At 39.0% G+C, this 17244-nt stretch overlaps 2 protein-coding genes and 1 long non-coding RNA gene across 4 annotated transcripts; all 3 read right to left on the bottom strand.

Moving 5' to 3' along the window:
- Window positions 1–2549: 2549 nt before the first annotated feature.
- On the bottom strand, window positions 2550–5183 carry LOC310947729 (uncharacterized protein). Of its 2 annotated transcripts, none has more exons than XM_083914648.1 (4): window positions 5119–5183; window positions 4706–4812; window positions 4239–4427; window positions 2550–2816 (listed from the first exon to the last, which is right to left on the bottom strand). In XM_083914648.1, the coding sequence occupies exons 1-4, from the start codon at window positions 5132–5134 to the stop codon at window positions 2811–2813; spliced, it is 318 nt and encodes a 105-aa protein (XP_083770774.1). In that variant the 5' UTR covers window positions 5135–5183; the 3' UTR covers window positions 2550–2810. The 2 variants fall into 2 exon arrangements, with proteins under 2 accessions (XP_083770774.1, XP_083770773.1); XM_083914647.1 differs by having other exon boundaries at window positions 4239–4445; window positions 5119–5177.
- Window positions 5184–9023: 3840 nt separating this feature from the next.
- On the bottom strand, window positions 9024–10875 carry LOC310947731. The gene is made up of 4 exons (XR_014593223.1): window positions 10754–10875; window positions 10456–10469; window positions 9959–10096; window positions 9024–9192 (listed from the first exon to the last, which is right to left on the bottom strand). It is a non-coding gene; the product is annotated as an uncharacterized lncRNA (long non-coding RNA).
- Window positions 10876–11839: 964 nt separating this feature from the next.
- On the bottom strand, window positions 11840–16084 carry LOC310947728 (uncharacterized protein). Its single transcript, XM_083914646.1, has 4 exons — window positions 15965–16084; window positions 15540–15628; window positions 14465–14722; window positions 11840–12497 (listed from the first exon to the last, which is right to left on the bottom strand). The coding sequence occupies exons 1-4, from the start codon at window positions 15984–15986 to the stop codon at window positions 12492–12494; spliced, it is 375 nt and encodes a 124-aa protein (XP_083770772.1). The 5' UTR covers window positions 15987–16084; the 3' UTR covers window positions 11840–12491.
- Between the last annotated feature and the right edge of the window lie 1160 nt (window positions 16085–17244).

Raw genomic sequence — 17244 nt, forward strand, 5'->3', positions numbered from 1 at the left:
ATAGAATGGGTACTTTTGACAGTGACCATGTACATACTCATAGATAAGTGTCACTTTGAACAGAGTTAAATATCTAATCAATAATGTAATAAAACAAGGCTGCAAAGTTTTGCTGTGTAAAAAAAGAGATTTTTATGTTCTGTACTCTTGATGCAACTGTTCATCAGCCTCTTTGATTGTTGTTGCTGTACCGGCCCATAGAGTAATGTTCCTCATTTGTAATGTAAATACCACCGCATGTGTCACTGCAACACAGAATTCAGGTGAGTGTTTCAGTTTGTCAAACATCAGAGGCGACCAGAAAAAAAACGACACAGCACACACAACACAGAGTGCAGATAAACTGTTTAGAAAGTGGCATCTCTTTGTGTGTAAAAGACAGTAAAATTACTTTTTAATCTCAATGAATCAAAGCATTTTGTGTCGTTTTGTAGCAGAACTGTGACTGTAGGCTAGAGGAAGGAGCAAGTCAGGAGACTGTATCAAAGCACCAGTGTTCAGGCCTCTGATGACTCCGATCCACTGATCACACTTAGCTCGTCTCAGCACTAAATAGCTGCTAATATCTTTTCTACCTCACTGTATGTTCGGAGCACAGTACGTTAGCCAAGAAAAGAGTATTTTTTCAACTTTGTTACCTAATATTCTCTTCAGATTTTGAGAAAGAGCAAATCAGAGGCAAATATATGACGGGGGCAGTGACCTCCATATCCATTCATCTATCCCCCCATTCTTTCTCCTGCCCTGAAGCTGTTGGCAGTCATTCAGACTTTTAGCTAATTTCACATCCTGTCTCTCACTCACTTTCTCTTTGTGCCTGAACTTTAAACTTTTCTCACATGCACCCTCAGCTGAGCTCGATCGCTGAAAGGCCATACAACCTTATTGCGTTCATGCAAGCTGCATCGAGAGGGAAAACAACATCATGTGCACCGGGTCTGATCTGAAAAGATTAAAACGACATACAGAAGCAAAGTGTGAGACAAAACATGATGATTACTGGGATTTTATTTGATGCAAAACTCCTTTTTTGGGACTTTTTAGTACACAATGCACAATTCATCTTGAATTTGTGCATTGCTGTTTGATTTCGTCTTTTACTAATGAGATTCTGTTTAAGGCTGCAACCAACGACTACTTTCACTATCATTTTCAGCTGCTTTTGGGTTTGCGAAGTGCTTCGATCCATTGCTTGGTTTATAAAATGTCAGCAAAACAATGTCCATGACAGTCTCAAATGGCATGTTATGTCTGACCAACGGTCAAAAACCCAAATATACCCATTTCATTATCTCATAAAGAAAAGTTACTTATGCTGAAAGCAGAAAATAATTGGCATTTTTTTGTAGAAAATTAACTTAAATTATTATAAATATCAAAATGTTGTGGCTGCACACTTTGTTTTTAGTATTTTATAGCAATTGTATTGCCGGTGCCGGTGCCGCTGGTTACACATGTGCTGGTGGTTACACATGTCTGATGTCCTCAATTGCACTTTAACTTGGACTGAGGTGTGCTGCTGTTTCAATTGACCAGAAGCTATGGACAAATGCAACTGACACAAGTGTACAACATGTACAGTTATAAGTATGTAAAAAGGATGGAAAAAATATGCTATTCTGAAAACAGACACACTCTGTTGGCCCAAATGAAACCTCATACATAAAGAGAAGAGGTTGCTGTAAATCATCCACTGATTTTGCCCTTCAATATTCCCTAAAATGAAATAAAGGTTTAAACATGATGGATGGCTGGAATCGTGTTTCTTCTGCAGCCCCAGAAAGATGCACGCTTGATTTATTATTGATTCCTTTCTGAAACATCTCCCTTTTTTTCTTTTTTCTGCACTCCCATAAAAGATTCAACAGACCTGAAGGAGACCCTCAGTGCTTAATTTTGTAATTCTCTCGTCTCGACTGCTCGGAGTTCGCAACAACTTGAATATTGATGTCAGGTAAACGGGCGAGCCTTTGTTTGGTTCCGCATCGTGTATTTTGAAGTTGTTAGACCCGTTGCTGAGAGGCTTGCTGAACAGTTGTACCTGAACCCACACACACTGCAGTGCAGAAAATAACTACATAATATTTTCTCCAGTACTGCAATCGAATGCAATTTGAAAGTACTTGTTCTATACTTGAGTATTTCCATTTTGCACTGGATTATACCCCTACATCAATTACACTGCAATAGAATTTTGTACTTTTTACTCAATTCCATTTATTTGTTATTAAGAGGATACAGATCATATTTTATGTAATATCATCAAATATGATGCATGTTTAGATATTTTCCGTGCCTTTATATGACTTTATAGTTGTGTGTGTGTGTGTGTCTTCCACCTCTGGTCCCTTGAAGCCTGGTCAAATGAAGCACTCTACAACAGTTTTCAGTCCAAAAGAGCTGTTTAACAATCTGACACATATCCATTTGAAGTGAAGTGACTACATTAAATATTACATATTATGTATACCTTTTCAGAAGAGGAACTATTTCAGTGACAAACAACAGCATTGTTCTCTTAAAGTCTTGACAATAAAACTGCTTTCCTCTCCTTGGACTTTAAACTTTTATTGAACCTTAAAAAAAAAAAAAAGAGAGATTGCACTGCCACCCTGTGGTGAAGATTATACACTATACTTGACAGTAGAACTTTTGCACTATGTTGTCAGACCAGTGACTTAATGAATCAGCAGAATATTTTACATGAGACCAACGTGTTTCCGTGACCCCAATTAAAGGACAGGAAGATCTAGATTTCAATAGACAAGATCCTGAGAGACTAATATATCGGTCCAGTCCTCCGGGAAGCATCACTCCTGAAATGACAAAAGGGACAATGCTGTTACTGCAGGAAGGATACATGATTTATTAAAGAGCATTCTTAAGTGCTATTCCCTCTGTTTTTTTGAATGTGAATCTTTGTGGCAGCAGCATGAGCCGTGACAAGCACAAAAAGGACGTTTACGTTTTTTTAGCAGGGATGTTATAGAGTCTAGTCAGGTAGTGACTGCAGTGAGTTCAAGGTTCAAGGTATCTTTATTTAATCTTACTGGATGGGTTGATTCGCCTTTGCTTAGCATATCCATCTGGGAACTCGGAGATCTTTTGGGAAGGGGCGAAAATACTCGTTGCTGATTGGATAAACCATCTGTCTATCACTTACATAAGGCAAAGTCAACCAATCAGATCAACAAAGTGTATGAGTTCTAACAGCGTTGAGGCAAAGCTAAGATAGTAAACAACATGTAGGTAAAGGATATTTGCCGTTTGTGTGAACGCAAATTTACTGATAAGAGGCACAATTTCAGGTGCCCGGTCAATATTCCTACAGAAGGATCCAAGAGAAAAAGGCGTTAGCGAGCGGCGTGCTCAATAGCTGCGCTCATCTCGTACGGGGAAGCTGCCATGTTGTTTATGTTGAATAGTCGCTTCTCATTTCATCAAGTTTAAATCCACCTCAAAAACAACGCTGATTGGTTCGGTCGCTTGGCAAACTTCTCCAAATTTTCTCCCCCGCACGTTACCAGACTGATCTGCGAGTAAAATACAATGAAGCCCGCGCAAGATCAGGATGGGCTCATGAGGCTAATCTTTATTATCCTAGAGGGGCAATTTGGTGTACAGGCATCAGTAAAAGAGACACAGCAAACAACACATAACAAACATGAAAAAATAGAAAAACAACAACACAAAACAACAAAGAGATAAATTCATGTGGTTGTTGACCAGACTGATTGCAGCGGGCATGAGGGATTTTTTTAAGTCTGTTCACTTTGCTTTTGATGTTCTGTTTCCCGTCAACAAAGCAACAAAGTGAAAATGAATTTAGCCCGAAGGTGTTGAATAAATAGACGTTAACAAGATAAATATTAGTCTGCAGATCGTGAAGGTTTGCCCGCAACAACAGTATGAGTTACGTGTCACATCTGATTAAAACCGGTGCTGCTGGTCGGACAGGTTTTGGATGTTCCATAAATGCACCAACGAGCCAATCACTCAGCTGCCAACCTTTGGAATGAGGTGACAACGATATTACCAGCTGAGCTGCATTTTATCGCATTGTGCTGTTAAAAGTCTTGAGAACTACAAATAGAAATGGGAACACTTTCACAAACTGAGCACGGATAGGTAATACAATGAAACAGCAAGGCCCAGTTCACTACAGTAATGCTATTTTATATCAGAAACAGAGTTAGCAAGATATTTCCAAAAGAAAAAAACTGCAGCATTGGGCTTACCTCATCACTGCTGGAGGAGGAAGAAGATGAGGATGAAGATGAGGATGAGCCTGATTTTCTTCCCTCCTTATGTTCCTTGTGCTTTTTGTCTTTCTTCTTGTGGTCTTTATCATCTCCGTGCTTTGACTTGTGAGACTTGTCCTTATCATGAGACTTGTCCTTATCATGAGACTTGTCCTTATCATGAGACTTGTCCTTGCTGTGTCCCTAAAAAATGGCAACGGGTGGATTTTAATAAATCATTGTTTTGGTTTAGTCTTAATGATTAATCAGAATTCATCAATGAAGAGTAAGTCTTATGTTGGCTGCAGCAGTGCATCGTGCCAAAGAGCTGGCAGCAAAAGGGCACAGATGACACAAATATACCAGATAAGCAACTTATTGGCCTTGCTGTCAAAACAACAGCTAAAATCACAAGTAGATTCAAACTACACTTATGATGAGCATCTTTGATAAATAGCTCCTACCTTGTCCTTATCCTTATCCTTATCCTTATTCTTACGGCTCCAGGGCCAGGAAATCTCATCCTGGTGGGCCTCCGTCTTCGTCACCACCTCTTCACCCCCACCTAAAGCTGCACGAATGCAAAAGAAACACATGGTAAACATGTATCAGGTTAGAATAAATGTGATATAAAAATGTGAATTGTCACCAAGAATCTTTGTAGACAAAAGCATAAACAACTTGCATCCCTAGAACGTCTCTGTTTACACATTTGAATTTAGTTTCTAAAGGATACATTGGATATAATCGACAGGTAAAAACCTGTGTTGCTCTTCAATTCTAGTTACCAAGAAAAAATGCTATTATAGTCAACAGAGCCAAACACTAACATTCAATATATTTCCCGAAAATACAGCCAACGTAAATTTGAGCCTACCTGACGACAGGTCCATGGTGACTCCTGTGCGCTTTTCCAAAGTGAACACAGACTCTCACACATGATTCCTGGATTAGCCACACCTAAACCACACCCCCACCTACCACTCCCTATGGGTTATTACCAGCCGTCACAGTGATGCTGGTAATATTTTCACCTTGTGAGAGAGCGAGAGCGAGAGTGTGTGTGTGTCATCATGGTTCCCTCTACCGACTGTAGAGGGAACTGAAGAGGAGAGTATTTTACTAGGTGTTTAAATATCTGTTGGTCTGTCTGTGCACACATTTGGTATTCAGAAATCGTCACGAAACATTACAGTTGTGTAGTTCACATCTAAATCAAGGCCAAGTTTGAAAATGGGTGTGGTCCGAGCAAGGCCCCCCCAGTCACCAAACTTAGAGTTTATTTCACCTACTTTATATGATGATCATATTTATTCACAATAAATCCCCATTGTACAAAATAATTATTTATTTGTTGAGATAATCCTAAAAGTACATATAAAAAATATATTTAAAATGTGGAAAGAAGACAGATTAAAGGGTTGCTACTTTAGAAACAAGACAAATTTCACATTGTTCTAGAAAAACGTGTTGATTTCTATTGAAACAGGTGGGTCTCAGTGCAATGGCAGGGTTTTCACATTTCTGCAGTGTTTGCACCATGCACAATATAGTCTCAGAGAACTATCTCCACAGCACTTTATCTCATCTCATCTCTCATCTCATCTCATCTTCATCCACTTATCCGGGGTCGGGTCGCGAGGGCAGCAGCTTTAGCAGGGGACCCCAAACTTCCCTTTCCCGGGCCACATTAACCAGCTCTAAGTGGGGGATCCTGAGGCGTTCCCAGGCCAGTGTGGAGATATAATCGCTCCACCTAGTCCTGGGTCTTCCCCGAGGCCTCCTCCCAGGTGGACGCGCCTGGAACACCTCCCTAGGGAGGCCCCCAGGGTTCATCCTTACTAGATGCCCGAACCACCTCAACTGGCTCCTTTCAACGCTAAGGAGCAGCGACTCTACTCTGAGTTCCTCACGGATGGCTGAACTTCTCACCCTATCTCTAAGGGAGACTCCATTCACCCTCCTGAGAAAACCCATTTCGGCCGCTTGTACCCGCGACCTCGTTCTTTCGGTCATGACCCAGCTTTCATGACCATAGGTGAGGGTAAGAACAAAGATTGGTAGAGCAACTGCAACACCGCCCCCACTGCTCCAATTCTCCGGCCAAACTCACGCTCCATCCTCCCCTCACTCGTGAACATGATCCCGAGGTACTTGAACTCCTTCACTTGGGGTATGCAAAATGTAACTCAGTCAATCAGGAGTTGAAAAATACTATATATCTCTCTGAAAAGTGGTGGGGTATTAACAGTTGCTGTAAAGTAGCACAATATGGAGACACAGGCACCACCAAACTGCACTTACGGTATGTAGTACCTTTTTATAAGTAACATAGTGTTATTGTTGTTGCTGGGGATAACAGGGTAAGCCTAGAGGGAAGGGTGTGACTCAATAGTTATAGATAATAGTTAACAGTACATACTTTCTAACAAAGAAGACTCATGTTAGAGAATGTGGGGCAGCTTGAATGACTTGTCATGGGATTTTCACCGTTTGTTGTTACAGTTAAGATGAAGGAATGATGTGCTGTCACCTGAGGACAAAGCTGTTGACTTTGTGCAGCACAACATTTACAACTTTTCTGAATCAAAGACGGTTGTGTTTTTGAGGGAAAGTGAAAGTGTCACATAAAGCACAAGGAAAACTGAAAAGTCAAGGCAGAACAAAAACAAAGTGTGAGACAAAACATGGCCTGCAGCTATCGGACACTACATGTTTGAGGTTCTGTTTAATGCAAGACCTTTTATTTTATAGCATATGTTGCTTTTGTTTTTCAGTTTGGGTTACACACTATCTTGACTTTGTTAAGGGCTACAAATTATTTTCATTGTTATTTAAGCTGCTTTTATTAGTAGTGTCTTGGTTAATCAATGTATTATTTGTTTAATAAAATGTCAGAAAACAGGAACAAAATCCCAGTTTCCAATCTTCTAATTGTCTGCTGTACGTTTTGTGTGTTTGATGCAGTTCAACTTGAACCAACACACAGTATCCACTGCAGTAATGTCCCTGCATACACTTTTACAAGGACATACTGTAACACAGAAGTGTTGACAAATTTGACTATTATGAGTACTGAGTACAGTTAAGAGGTACCACTTCTTTGCACTGTTTTATGCTTTTATGTCACTAAATTTTCAACGGGAAAACTGTATTTTTTTACAACATTTACAGTGCCTTTAGAAAATCATGATACACTTTTGAAATAGTCACTTTTTTTGCTTTACAGCCTGAAATAATACATACACACTTCCAGCGTGATTTAAACATTTTGCCTTACAACATTCAAGTGATTTTTTTTAACAAAATTTCTGAAAATTAATAAAACATGAAAAACTAAAATAGCAGGGTTTTAAAGGTGATCAGTCCCCATATTTAATACTTTGTGGAGGCACCTTTCGCTTTAATTACAGCCATCAGACTGGATATGTCTCTAGCAGCTTTGTGCACCTAGATTGGGAAATATTTTCCCATTCTTCTTTGCAGAACTGTGGTGAGTGGTGTTGGACTGCACTCTTCAAGTCCATCCACAGATGTTCTGTAGGATTCAGGTCAGGGATCTGCTGTGTTTGGTTTCTGCCAAACATAGCGCTTGGAGTTCAGCCACCAAAAAGTTAGTTTGGTCTCATCTGACCAAATGCCACATGGCATCAGAATCTCTGACATTTTTCAGAAGAGGCTTCTTTCCTGCCACCCTGCCATACACGTAGAGCTCGTGAAATTGTTGTCACATGCACAGGTCGACCAATCTCTGCCATTAAGACTTGTAACTCCTTCAAGGTCAAGAAGGGCCATGGGTGGAGCCATACGCCTTCTACTTCTAGACAATACTCTGAACGGTACTCAGAGGGATAGTTAAAGCCTTTGAAATCTTTTCATATCCTTCTCCTAACTTGTGCCTATCCTAAAGGAACCGCTGATTTTATTCTGAAGTAATCAAAAACACCACAGTTGATGCCAGGTGGAGGCCAATTATTGGGGCGGTAGTAGCACAGTTCATAGATAAATGGAGAGTGGACTGGTGGTGCCAGTTCATCTCCTGGACACTTCCGAGGTGCTGTTGAGCATGGTACCGAACCACCGGACCTGTTTGTACATGCGCATATTTGTGTGTGTGTAACCTGTATAATGATAACAGAGTGAAAATGTAATTTCCCTTGGGGGATTAATAAAGGAATTCTTCTTTTATTATTTATGTATTATCATTTCAGGCTGTAGAACAAAAAAGTAACTATTTCAAAATGGTATCATGACTTTCTATAGGCACTGTAAATGATACAGGTACTTTGCAGATTAAGATTTCAAACACAAACAGTGGATCTGATAAAATATGATGCATTTCTGCAGCAGTTTCCTCTCAACATCATTGAAATGCTGCTTATAGATGAATGCATCAGTAGAACAGTGTTATATAACACTGAAGAGGATAATTCAGCATCATCGGTAGCATACCTTTTGATACTTTAAGTACTTTTTGCTGATGGTACTAAAAACTTTAAATGCAGAGCTCTTACATGCAAGTATATTTTACACTGTGGTATTTCTACTTTTATGAAAGTAAAGAATGTAAATACTTCCAACTCTGGTCCATTGAAGCCTGCTGACAGTGTCAACTCTGTAGCACCGTGCAGATATTAAACAATCACTGAGGACCAAGGTTTTCAATTTTCGATAGTTTCAGTCTAAAACAATTATTTAACTATTTGACACATATCCATTTGCAAAGAATCTTTTTTGTTTTGTTTACATTTGTATCAACTTCAAATAAATGACACTGCCACCTTGTGGTGAAGAATATTCACTTTACTTGACAGAAAAACTGTTGCATGTTATTGTCAGAACATTTACATTTAGGACAGGAAGAAAAAGGTCAAACTATTGTGTCATTTTATCAATAGACAAGATCCTGAGAGACTAATAGATCAGTCCAGTCCTCCAGGAAGCATCAATCCTGAAATGACAAAAGGGACAATGCTGTTACTGCAGGACGGATACATGATTTATTAAAGAGCATTCTTAAATGCCACTCCCTCTGTATCTTTAATGTGAATCATGGCAGCAGCTGTAATGAGCACAAAGACAACTTTCATTCATGGATCAGTCAGGTCACGATTGCAGCGTGTTGTTTGTGGCAATAAGACAACTTTTTTCTTTTGCAACTCCCCTATCTGACCGGTTTCTCTTCTCTCAGCTTGATTCGTTTGCTTTAGTCGTATGCATGGAAAAACGTAAATGTGACCAACATCATTTTCCTCTGAATGACGCTGCAACAAATTGAAAAGAATTTACCCCAAAGGTGATGAGGTAGTAGAAGGTTGGCTACAGGTTAACAAGCTTAAAGTTAAACTGCAGATCTGGAGAGTTTTCATTTGACAAAAGTGTGAGCTAAAAACCGCACGCATACAGGTGTGGTGTGTGTCGCATCTGATCATAACTTTCACTGCTGATTAAACCTGTTGTGCATGTTCAGTTGAAGCTGCTGGTGAACCCAGGGGCTCCCGATAGAGATTGATTTGTGGTGTATTAGCTCCAATGAAGTAATTACCCTCACTCACAAGTCTTGAAAACTACAAACTACAATTGCAACTCGTTAACACTTTCAGAAAATTAGCGTTGATGGGTATGTAAAAAAAATATTTCACAAGAGTAAATCTGTTTTATATCAAAAATGTAAAAAGCCACAGATCTGTATAAATGAACTGCAGCATCGGGCCTACCTCCTCACTGCTGGATGAAGATGAGCCTGAATCGCCTGATTTCCCCTCCTTCTTGTCCTTATGCTTCTTTTCCTTCTTGTGGTCTTTGTCCTTTGACTTTTCCTTGCCCTTTTTCTTATCGCCGTCCTTTCCGTGTTTCTAAAAAATAAAAAATGGCAAACGTTGGTTTTAATAAAGCATCGGGTTGGTGTTGTCTTTGACTCCAGTAATCAGAATGCATCCATTTAGAGCAAGAACTGTGTTGGCTGCAGAGCACTGTGCAGAAGAGCTGGCAGGGACAGATTTTCCGCGGAAGCAATATTTAAATTATCCTCTGAATGACGCTGCCACAGATTGAAAGGAATTTAGCCCACAGGTGATGAGATAGTAGAAGTTTTAGAAGATCTGCAGATCTGGAGAGTTTAAGCTAAAAACAGCACGCACACAGGTGGGTGTAAATACCACATACCACACTCATGAAACATATATGATAGAATATACACATACAAAGATCTTACCTTATCCTTCTTATCTTTACAACCGGTTCAGGTAAGGATGAAAAGGTGGTGGTGTATCAGGTTAGAATAAGTGTGATATATAACGTATCATCAACAAGAATCAGACAGACAAAAGCACAGCAGGGGTACAGTTATCTACAGCTACATCGTGCATCTTTCTAAAACATTAATTAAGCCCTGAGGTGCAAAATCTCCACTAAAATGCCTTCGATTCCAATTATCAAGACTTTTCAAACAGAGACAATTATTAACATTCAAGGTATTCATCTTAATAGACACAACGGGAATTTGAACCTACCTTTGCCATCCATTTTGACTCCTGTTTGTTGCACTTTCTCAAACAACTGAGGGACTTTCACACAGACTGCTTAAATACACCTAAACCACGCCACTGAGCCTAACCACACCTCTCAACCACCACTCCCTCTGCATCAACACGCTATTTTATTTATAGACATTTCATTTACCAAAAGAGAGCTCCTTTAATGTTCTTGGGACGAAAGGCTGAACCTGGGGAGAAGGGTGTGACTATCAAAGTTATAATTATGTGCAACTGACAAGGACAACTGATGTTAGGGAATGTTGAATGACTTGTACATCATGTCATACGTTTACCACTGTTTGTTGTTGTACCTGAGGGAGCTCTCTGTTGTCAGGAGTCTGTGATCATGCAGCACATGTACAACTTTAATCTATACTGAATCAGAGTGTGTTTTTGAGAAAGCGTTGATAAGCATGAACAATGGTACCCAACAGTTCAACAAGCCAGAACAGTTATGCAACATCTGCATTTAACTTTAAAACTAAAACAGAGGTTGATATGTATTAATAGTATTAGATATTAGTAGTACACAAACAACTTTACCTTTCAGAAGGTTCAGACTCACTGACTGAAATGTGTTTTAAAACAATACACTGTAAAAAAAATTAACCTTAGTCACAAATTGAGTTACCACATATCAAAATGTAATTTTAGTTGTCAGCTGGGATCGGCTCCAGCCCCCCGACAGGGATAAGCTGTTGAAGATGAATGAATGAATGAACATATTACTGACCTTTTTATGTGATTCCAGAAAGGAGGATGAACCATGACGATGGTTACATGTGGCTCCTATCCCTTCATTCGCCTACTTCTGGTCAAATAAAATACTACATAATGCCATCAAATCTGATGGCAGGGCAGTGGATATTGAGTGTCGTTTCTGGGTCCAAAAGACGTAAAAATTTAAGATATTTTACTGTATTTTGGAAGATTTCTTTTTCATTTTGTAGCATATGTTGCAGTTGTTTTTCATTTTTATTAGCATGCATTTGTAGCACTGTTGTACTATGTACAGCCAAGTAGAGCCCCATTGTTTTCATTGTCCTTTACACTGTTTTTTAGTTTTAAAGGAATCAAGGTCACAGTCAGTTACATCTTTGAATTGCATGTTGTGTATGTTTTAATGTTTTATTTAAGGATCCCCATGAGCTTATGCCACAGCAGTTTGCTAATCTTCCATGGGGTTCAAGTGCAATTCTGAGGTAAGCCTTTTCATTATAGATGACTTTATACCTCACTTCAGAGGGAAACCTTGTTCTACTCCTTTACATTCATCTGACAATGACACTTTATGAAAACAGTTCATTTATTTATTTAATTTCTAAGAATAACTTAATCAATTTTGTTTTGCATTTTCAACAAAATGTATTGAAATCAATTACAATGACAAACAACACTGTGGGTTTTGTATTCTTAGATATAGATCGTGACATTAAATCTGCTTTAATCTGCTTGGAATTTTAACTATGACCTTAAAATAGATCACAGTCCCATCTTCGGGAGAAAAAAAAGCACAGTCAACAGGAGAACTTTGGTATTTTGTTGTCAGAACATTTACTTCAAGGAATCAGCAGATGAGTTTACACAAGACTGGCATGCTTCAGAGACATCGATGAAAGGACAGGAGGAAAAGTTGGTACTACTGCGACCTCTTAACCACACACACACGTCATTTTGTCGAGATCGTAAGAGAAGTCTAGTCCTCCAGGAAGCGTCACTCCTGAAATGACAAAAAGGATAATGCTGTTACCGCAGAACGGGCATATACTGAGGATTACAGGGGCAACGTACAGTGCGATTCTTCCCAATTTACAGTGTAATGATCTATACTTATGGTGTATGTACTGATACATACATGTAGGTGCAGAAACAAATTGTTTAGCTTGTGGTTTTGGCTTGCATTAGGTCTGCTCAGCCTTGACTAACAGTTGAAATTGCTTGAAGTTAGTTTACTGTTGCAGGTTTGAACGTCATAAATATATAGCGTGTTTCATATTTTTATTTTTGAATGTATACAGTGACTCACGTTTTTAATGACTGCAGCGTTCATGACAGTTACACCACGTCAGGACATACACATCTTTCCCACCTGCCTCGGCTATTAGATGAACACTCCTTGGTTTCAGTTCAGCTTTATTTACTGAAGCCTACAACCTCAGGCATCCAAAGTCAACATACTGTATACTGCATATTGTTTGTTTCTGACAATACGTCTGTTTTTTTCAAAGTAAAGAACCCATGTTATTTAGGAACAATGTAGTTTGCCTATCCTCGTGTTATTCTAATCAGGACCACTCCATGTATCTGTTAGTAAAAAAAAGTTCCCATCGTTCCCTTCTTCTTCCCTAACCTCACGTCTTGTTCCAATGTACCTATACTGTTCTGATGATACAAATAATTACACTGTAAACTAAAATACACATACACAAGTAGTTAAAGAATCTTGCTACAGCTCCTTCTCTATCTTTAATGTATGAATCTTTGACAGCAGCAAGAGCCGCAACAAGCACAAAAAAGTTGTTCATCTTAGGAGCAGGGATGTTACGAAGTCTAGTCATGACAGATAAAACAATCGCCTGTTCACTTCCACTGAGGCGATTAGTCAACAACAGCTCTTTTATGACTCCCCTGACCGACATGTTCTGAATAAAGTTGCAGCAAAGTAAAAAATATATATATATTATAAATAAATATTATATAGGATAATATATAGGATAGTTGAAGTTTACAAAAAGGAGCTAAAAACTGTGTCCGCAAATCTGGAAGTCAAGTTTTCACTCGACAACACATGATTTTGAATGGAAACAGCGTTCACACAGGTGTGTCACATCTGATTAGAACTAGCACTGCTGGTAAGACCGGCTCCACCTGTCTTGTTCCCTTGTACCTTGTCTCACACACATTGACCTTTGACATGAGGTGTGACAGGTATGTTACCTGTGGAGCTGCATTTTCTTTTCACTTTTTTCACAGGTTTTGAAGACTACAAACTAAGGAAGGCAATATCGTTCTTCTGTGGGTGTTCAGTGTACCAAACATCCAACACAGCAAGGCCTAGTTCACTATTAAAGTGTATTGGTATTTTATGGCACTTACATACATCAAATAAGCCATCGAGAGTTTTTTTTGTGTATCAACTATTAACGGAGAAATCTGGTAGAGTCGCTAACAGCCTGATGTGGCTAACAGTGATTAGCTCGGGGCATTACGGTGAAGGCATTAAAATGGCTTTTTAACCACCTACACTGCTCATGATAACACCAAACCTCTGCAGTAGCATGATAAGTATCCCTTAACATAAAATGAAGCATCAATGGGCTCCTTCCTCTTGGATGATCGCATTTGGTAATTGACTTAAATGGACTACGAGAGGAGCTGGTACCGGGCCAGTAGGTAAATCTTTTTTGATAACCTCCGGGTTTGCCAACTACGTTGTTGGTGCGTTGTTTTATGTGTAGGGACTCTTCCCATGCTACTGCAGAGGTTTGGTGTTACTTTGGGCCTTCACCGTACTGCCCCAAGCTAATCAGTGTTAGCCACGTCCGACTGTTAGCGACTCTCCCGGATTTGTCCGGGTGCTTAAAAAGACCATGGGATAATTTTGCGCCGGAATTACACTTTAACTATTTTATATCAAACATTTAATCAGCAAGGGGCTCTGAAAAGTAAATGCAGCATTGGACCTACCTCATCACTGCTGGAGGATGAAGAAGATGAGGATGAGGAGCCTGATCCCTTTCCCTCCTTCTTCTCCTTATGCTTCTTGTCCTTCTTCTTGTGGCCTTCTCCGTGTTTGTCCTTTTTGTCAGACTTGTGCTTTTTGTCAGACTTGTCCTTTTTGTCAGACTTGTGGTCTTTGTCAGACTTGTGGTCTTTGTCAGACTTGTGGTCTTTGTCAGACTTGTGGTCTTTGTCAGACTTGTTGTCTTTGTCAGACTTGTGTCCCTAAACAAAAAAAAATAATTTGAATGAATTACTGTATTTTTTGAGTGTTAAGGATTGCATTGATATGGGTGGTTTGACAATATACATGGCCAAAACGGTATAAAAATGTCTGTTGTAGATATGTTTATATTTTTCTCTATCACAATTGTGCTCATCTTTCACTCAAGTTCTTAATAAAATGAGAAAATACATGGTACTTTTTTAATTTTTAAAAACTGGAGTCACACATGAGTATACAAAAATATTTCATATAGACTATTTATTGAGAAGACATGTTATATCATATGTCATTATGAGAATGCCCTATATCAGGAGCATCTTGTTGACTTTGCTGAAAAAAAAAAAAGCTAAGATGATTGCTCTCTTAATTATTATAGGCCGATATTGGCCTGAAAAAGACATCTCTGTATCGGTGTACATGTTTTCTGATTTGATATGAGTTTTTTTTTAATGGAACATATAATTCAGAAAACGGTGCTTGGGGTAGAAATGGTGACTTATAGCTTTATTATGTTTATTTAAATGGTCAGCAAGTGACTAATACTGCAAATGCAGTTTTATTTTTCTATTTCAATAATTTCATTTTTCTATGTAAATGTCAGCAATTGCAATTGACTTATACTAACTGTGGTGTTTATTTAGCTATTCACATTTTTTTATTCTATATTTTAGCAGTGTCAGTTTCTATAATTTGTTTAACAACATGAGTACTTTTGCATAATTAGGTCTGCCTGAACTCCTTCTCAGCCACCATATCAGTAGATCTAATCCTCAGTACACCTGGAACATTTGTGCATCTTTGTTTGAATGCACCTACCTTATCCTTATCCTTATCCTTCTTCCAGGGCAAGTTAAACTCATCCTTCTGAGCTTCCCCCTTGCTCACCACATCATCTCCACCTAAAGCTGCACACACGCAAAAGAGGCAGATGGTAAACAGATTTCTGAGAGACAAAAGCAACCTCTGTAGAGACACAATAGGACGACAGATCACAACAAATCAAATCTACTTTGCTGGGGCTGGTCTTTGTGTTGCCTACACACTTGGATTCGGTTCCTAAAGCATCCATTGGAGGATTAATTAAGCCAAAACGCCTGTTGCTATTCCATTCCTGCAATGCTACTGACGTCAGCCAAACATTATTTCATTTCATATCATAATTTCCAGATATTCATCCTGAGTACAGTCAAGGTTTTTTGATATTATATTATTGTATTCTATATTATATTATATATTCCTACCTGATGACAGATCGAAACTCATCGTGACTCCTGCCTGTGTGCTGCTGCTTCCTCAAACAAAGTGCTGCTTTCCTTACTCTCTCACCGACACACGCACGCACACACGCACACACACACACACGCACAAACACACGGACCTGCACCTGGCGCCACACCTAAACCATGTGACCTAAACCACGCCCCCATGGGTTGAACCATTCACTAGTTGAACATTCAACTTGTACTGTCTGCTATTTGTAGCCTATCATTGATTATGGCTGTTATGTGCTCTGTGGGAGTTTACTGTTTGTTTTTTTTTATTAGGAAAGAAAATGATTAGATAAACTTTCAAATGATAAGAATTCAAACAGGAACAGAAATTATTTCCCCCTTACAATTCTCATTAAATGGAAATAAAAGAGCACATGTTCTGTTTTGGATGCTGGGCAGTTTGAAGCAGTAATAGACTGGGTCCGTGTTACTGTAAAGACCATTGTGTGTGTACACACAGCTGCAAGTAATTTGGGTCAGTATTCTGCGAGGTTAACTGCTGCTTATTTTTCTTTTGTGCAGTTAGCAGTTTTTAATTGGAGTCGACAAAGTAAATCAAGGTGGATGAGGTTTTTGCCTGCAAGAGAGTTGCAAGCTTCAAAGCTTTGAATGGACTCTGTTCTCGAGGTGTGGTAATAGAAATATTTTACATCATTGGCGGGCCCATGGTGGAGGGGCCGATGTGATATCTTTTCATGGGGCACAAAATTCCCGGAGGCATTCCTGTGTACCCTACTGTAAATCTATACTTTGCTCATGCTACTTTCAAGTCCAGGTGGAGATTTCAGAGTTAAGAATTATGTACACATTGACAAAGCCCCTACCCAAGCTGTTGAATTGTTATTTTTAAAAGAAGGCCCATCTGTTGTCTCTTCTTTTGTAATCTTCTAAGTCCAGGTCTCCCTCAAAAGATATATTTTAATGTCAAGTGACTTCTTCAATAAATGCTTAATTTGTTTTTTCATTAAATCCATTAAAAATCATTACGCAGAATGACTTGACTCAGTGTTTTAATATTCAACGTAAACGTTTGGTGTAAATAGCATTTTAAAGAAATTATCTCACGGCAAAGATTTGTCACATTATCACAGTTTACTATGTGCAAAATATTGATCTACAAAGTAACTCAGCAATTAAATTAGTTAAGTAAAAAGTGCAATATTTCTCTTTAAAATGTGAAGTAGAAGCACAATGTAATGCACAAGGGAAACACTCAAGTAGGCCTAGACTACCTCAAAATCACTCTTACT

Source organism: Echiichthys vipera (assembly GCF_963691815.1).
Source record: "Echiichthys vipera genome assembly, chromosome: 5".
Lineage (NCBI taxonomy): Eukaryota > Metazoa > Chordata > Actinopteri > Perciformes > Trachinidae > Echiichthys > Echiichthys vipera.

What these genes read in the sequence shown, in the direction of transcription:
- LOC310947729 (XM_083914647.1), bottom strand. An exon ending in AGGATAAGGATAAGGACAAG is followed by an intron (nt 4,446 to 4,705) that starts GTAGGAGCTATT and finishes GCCATTTTTTAG; the next exon opens with GGACACAGCAAGGACAAGTC.
- LOC310947728 (XM_083914646.1), bottom strand. Translation starts at nt 15,986, where the DNA reads ATGAGTTTCGATCTGTCATCAG. An exon ending in GAGTTTCGATCTGTCATCAG is followed by an intron (nt 15,629 to 15,964) that starts GTAGGAATATAT and finishes GCGTGTGTGCAG; the next exon opens with CTTTAGGTGGAGATGATGTG. An exon ending in AGGATAAGGATAAGGATAAG is followed by an intron (nt 14,723 to 15,539) that starts GTAGGTGCATTC and finishes TTTTTTGTTTAG; the next exon opens with GGACACAAGTCTGACAAAGA.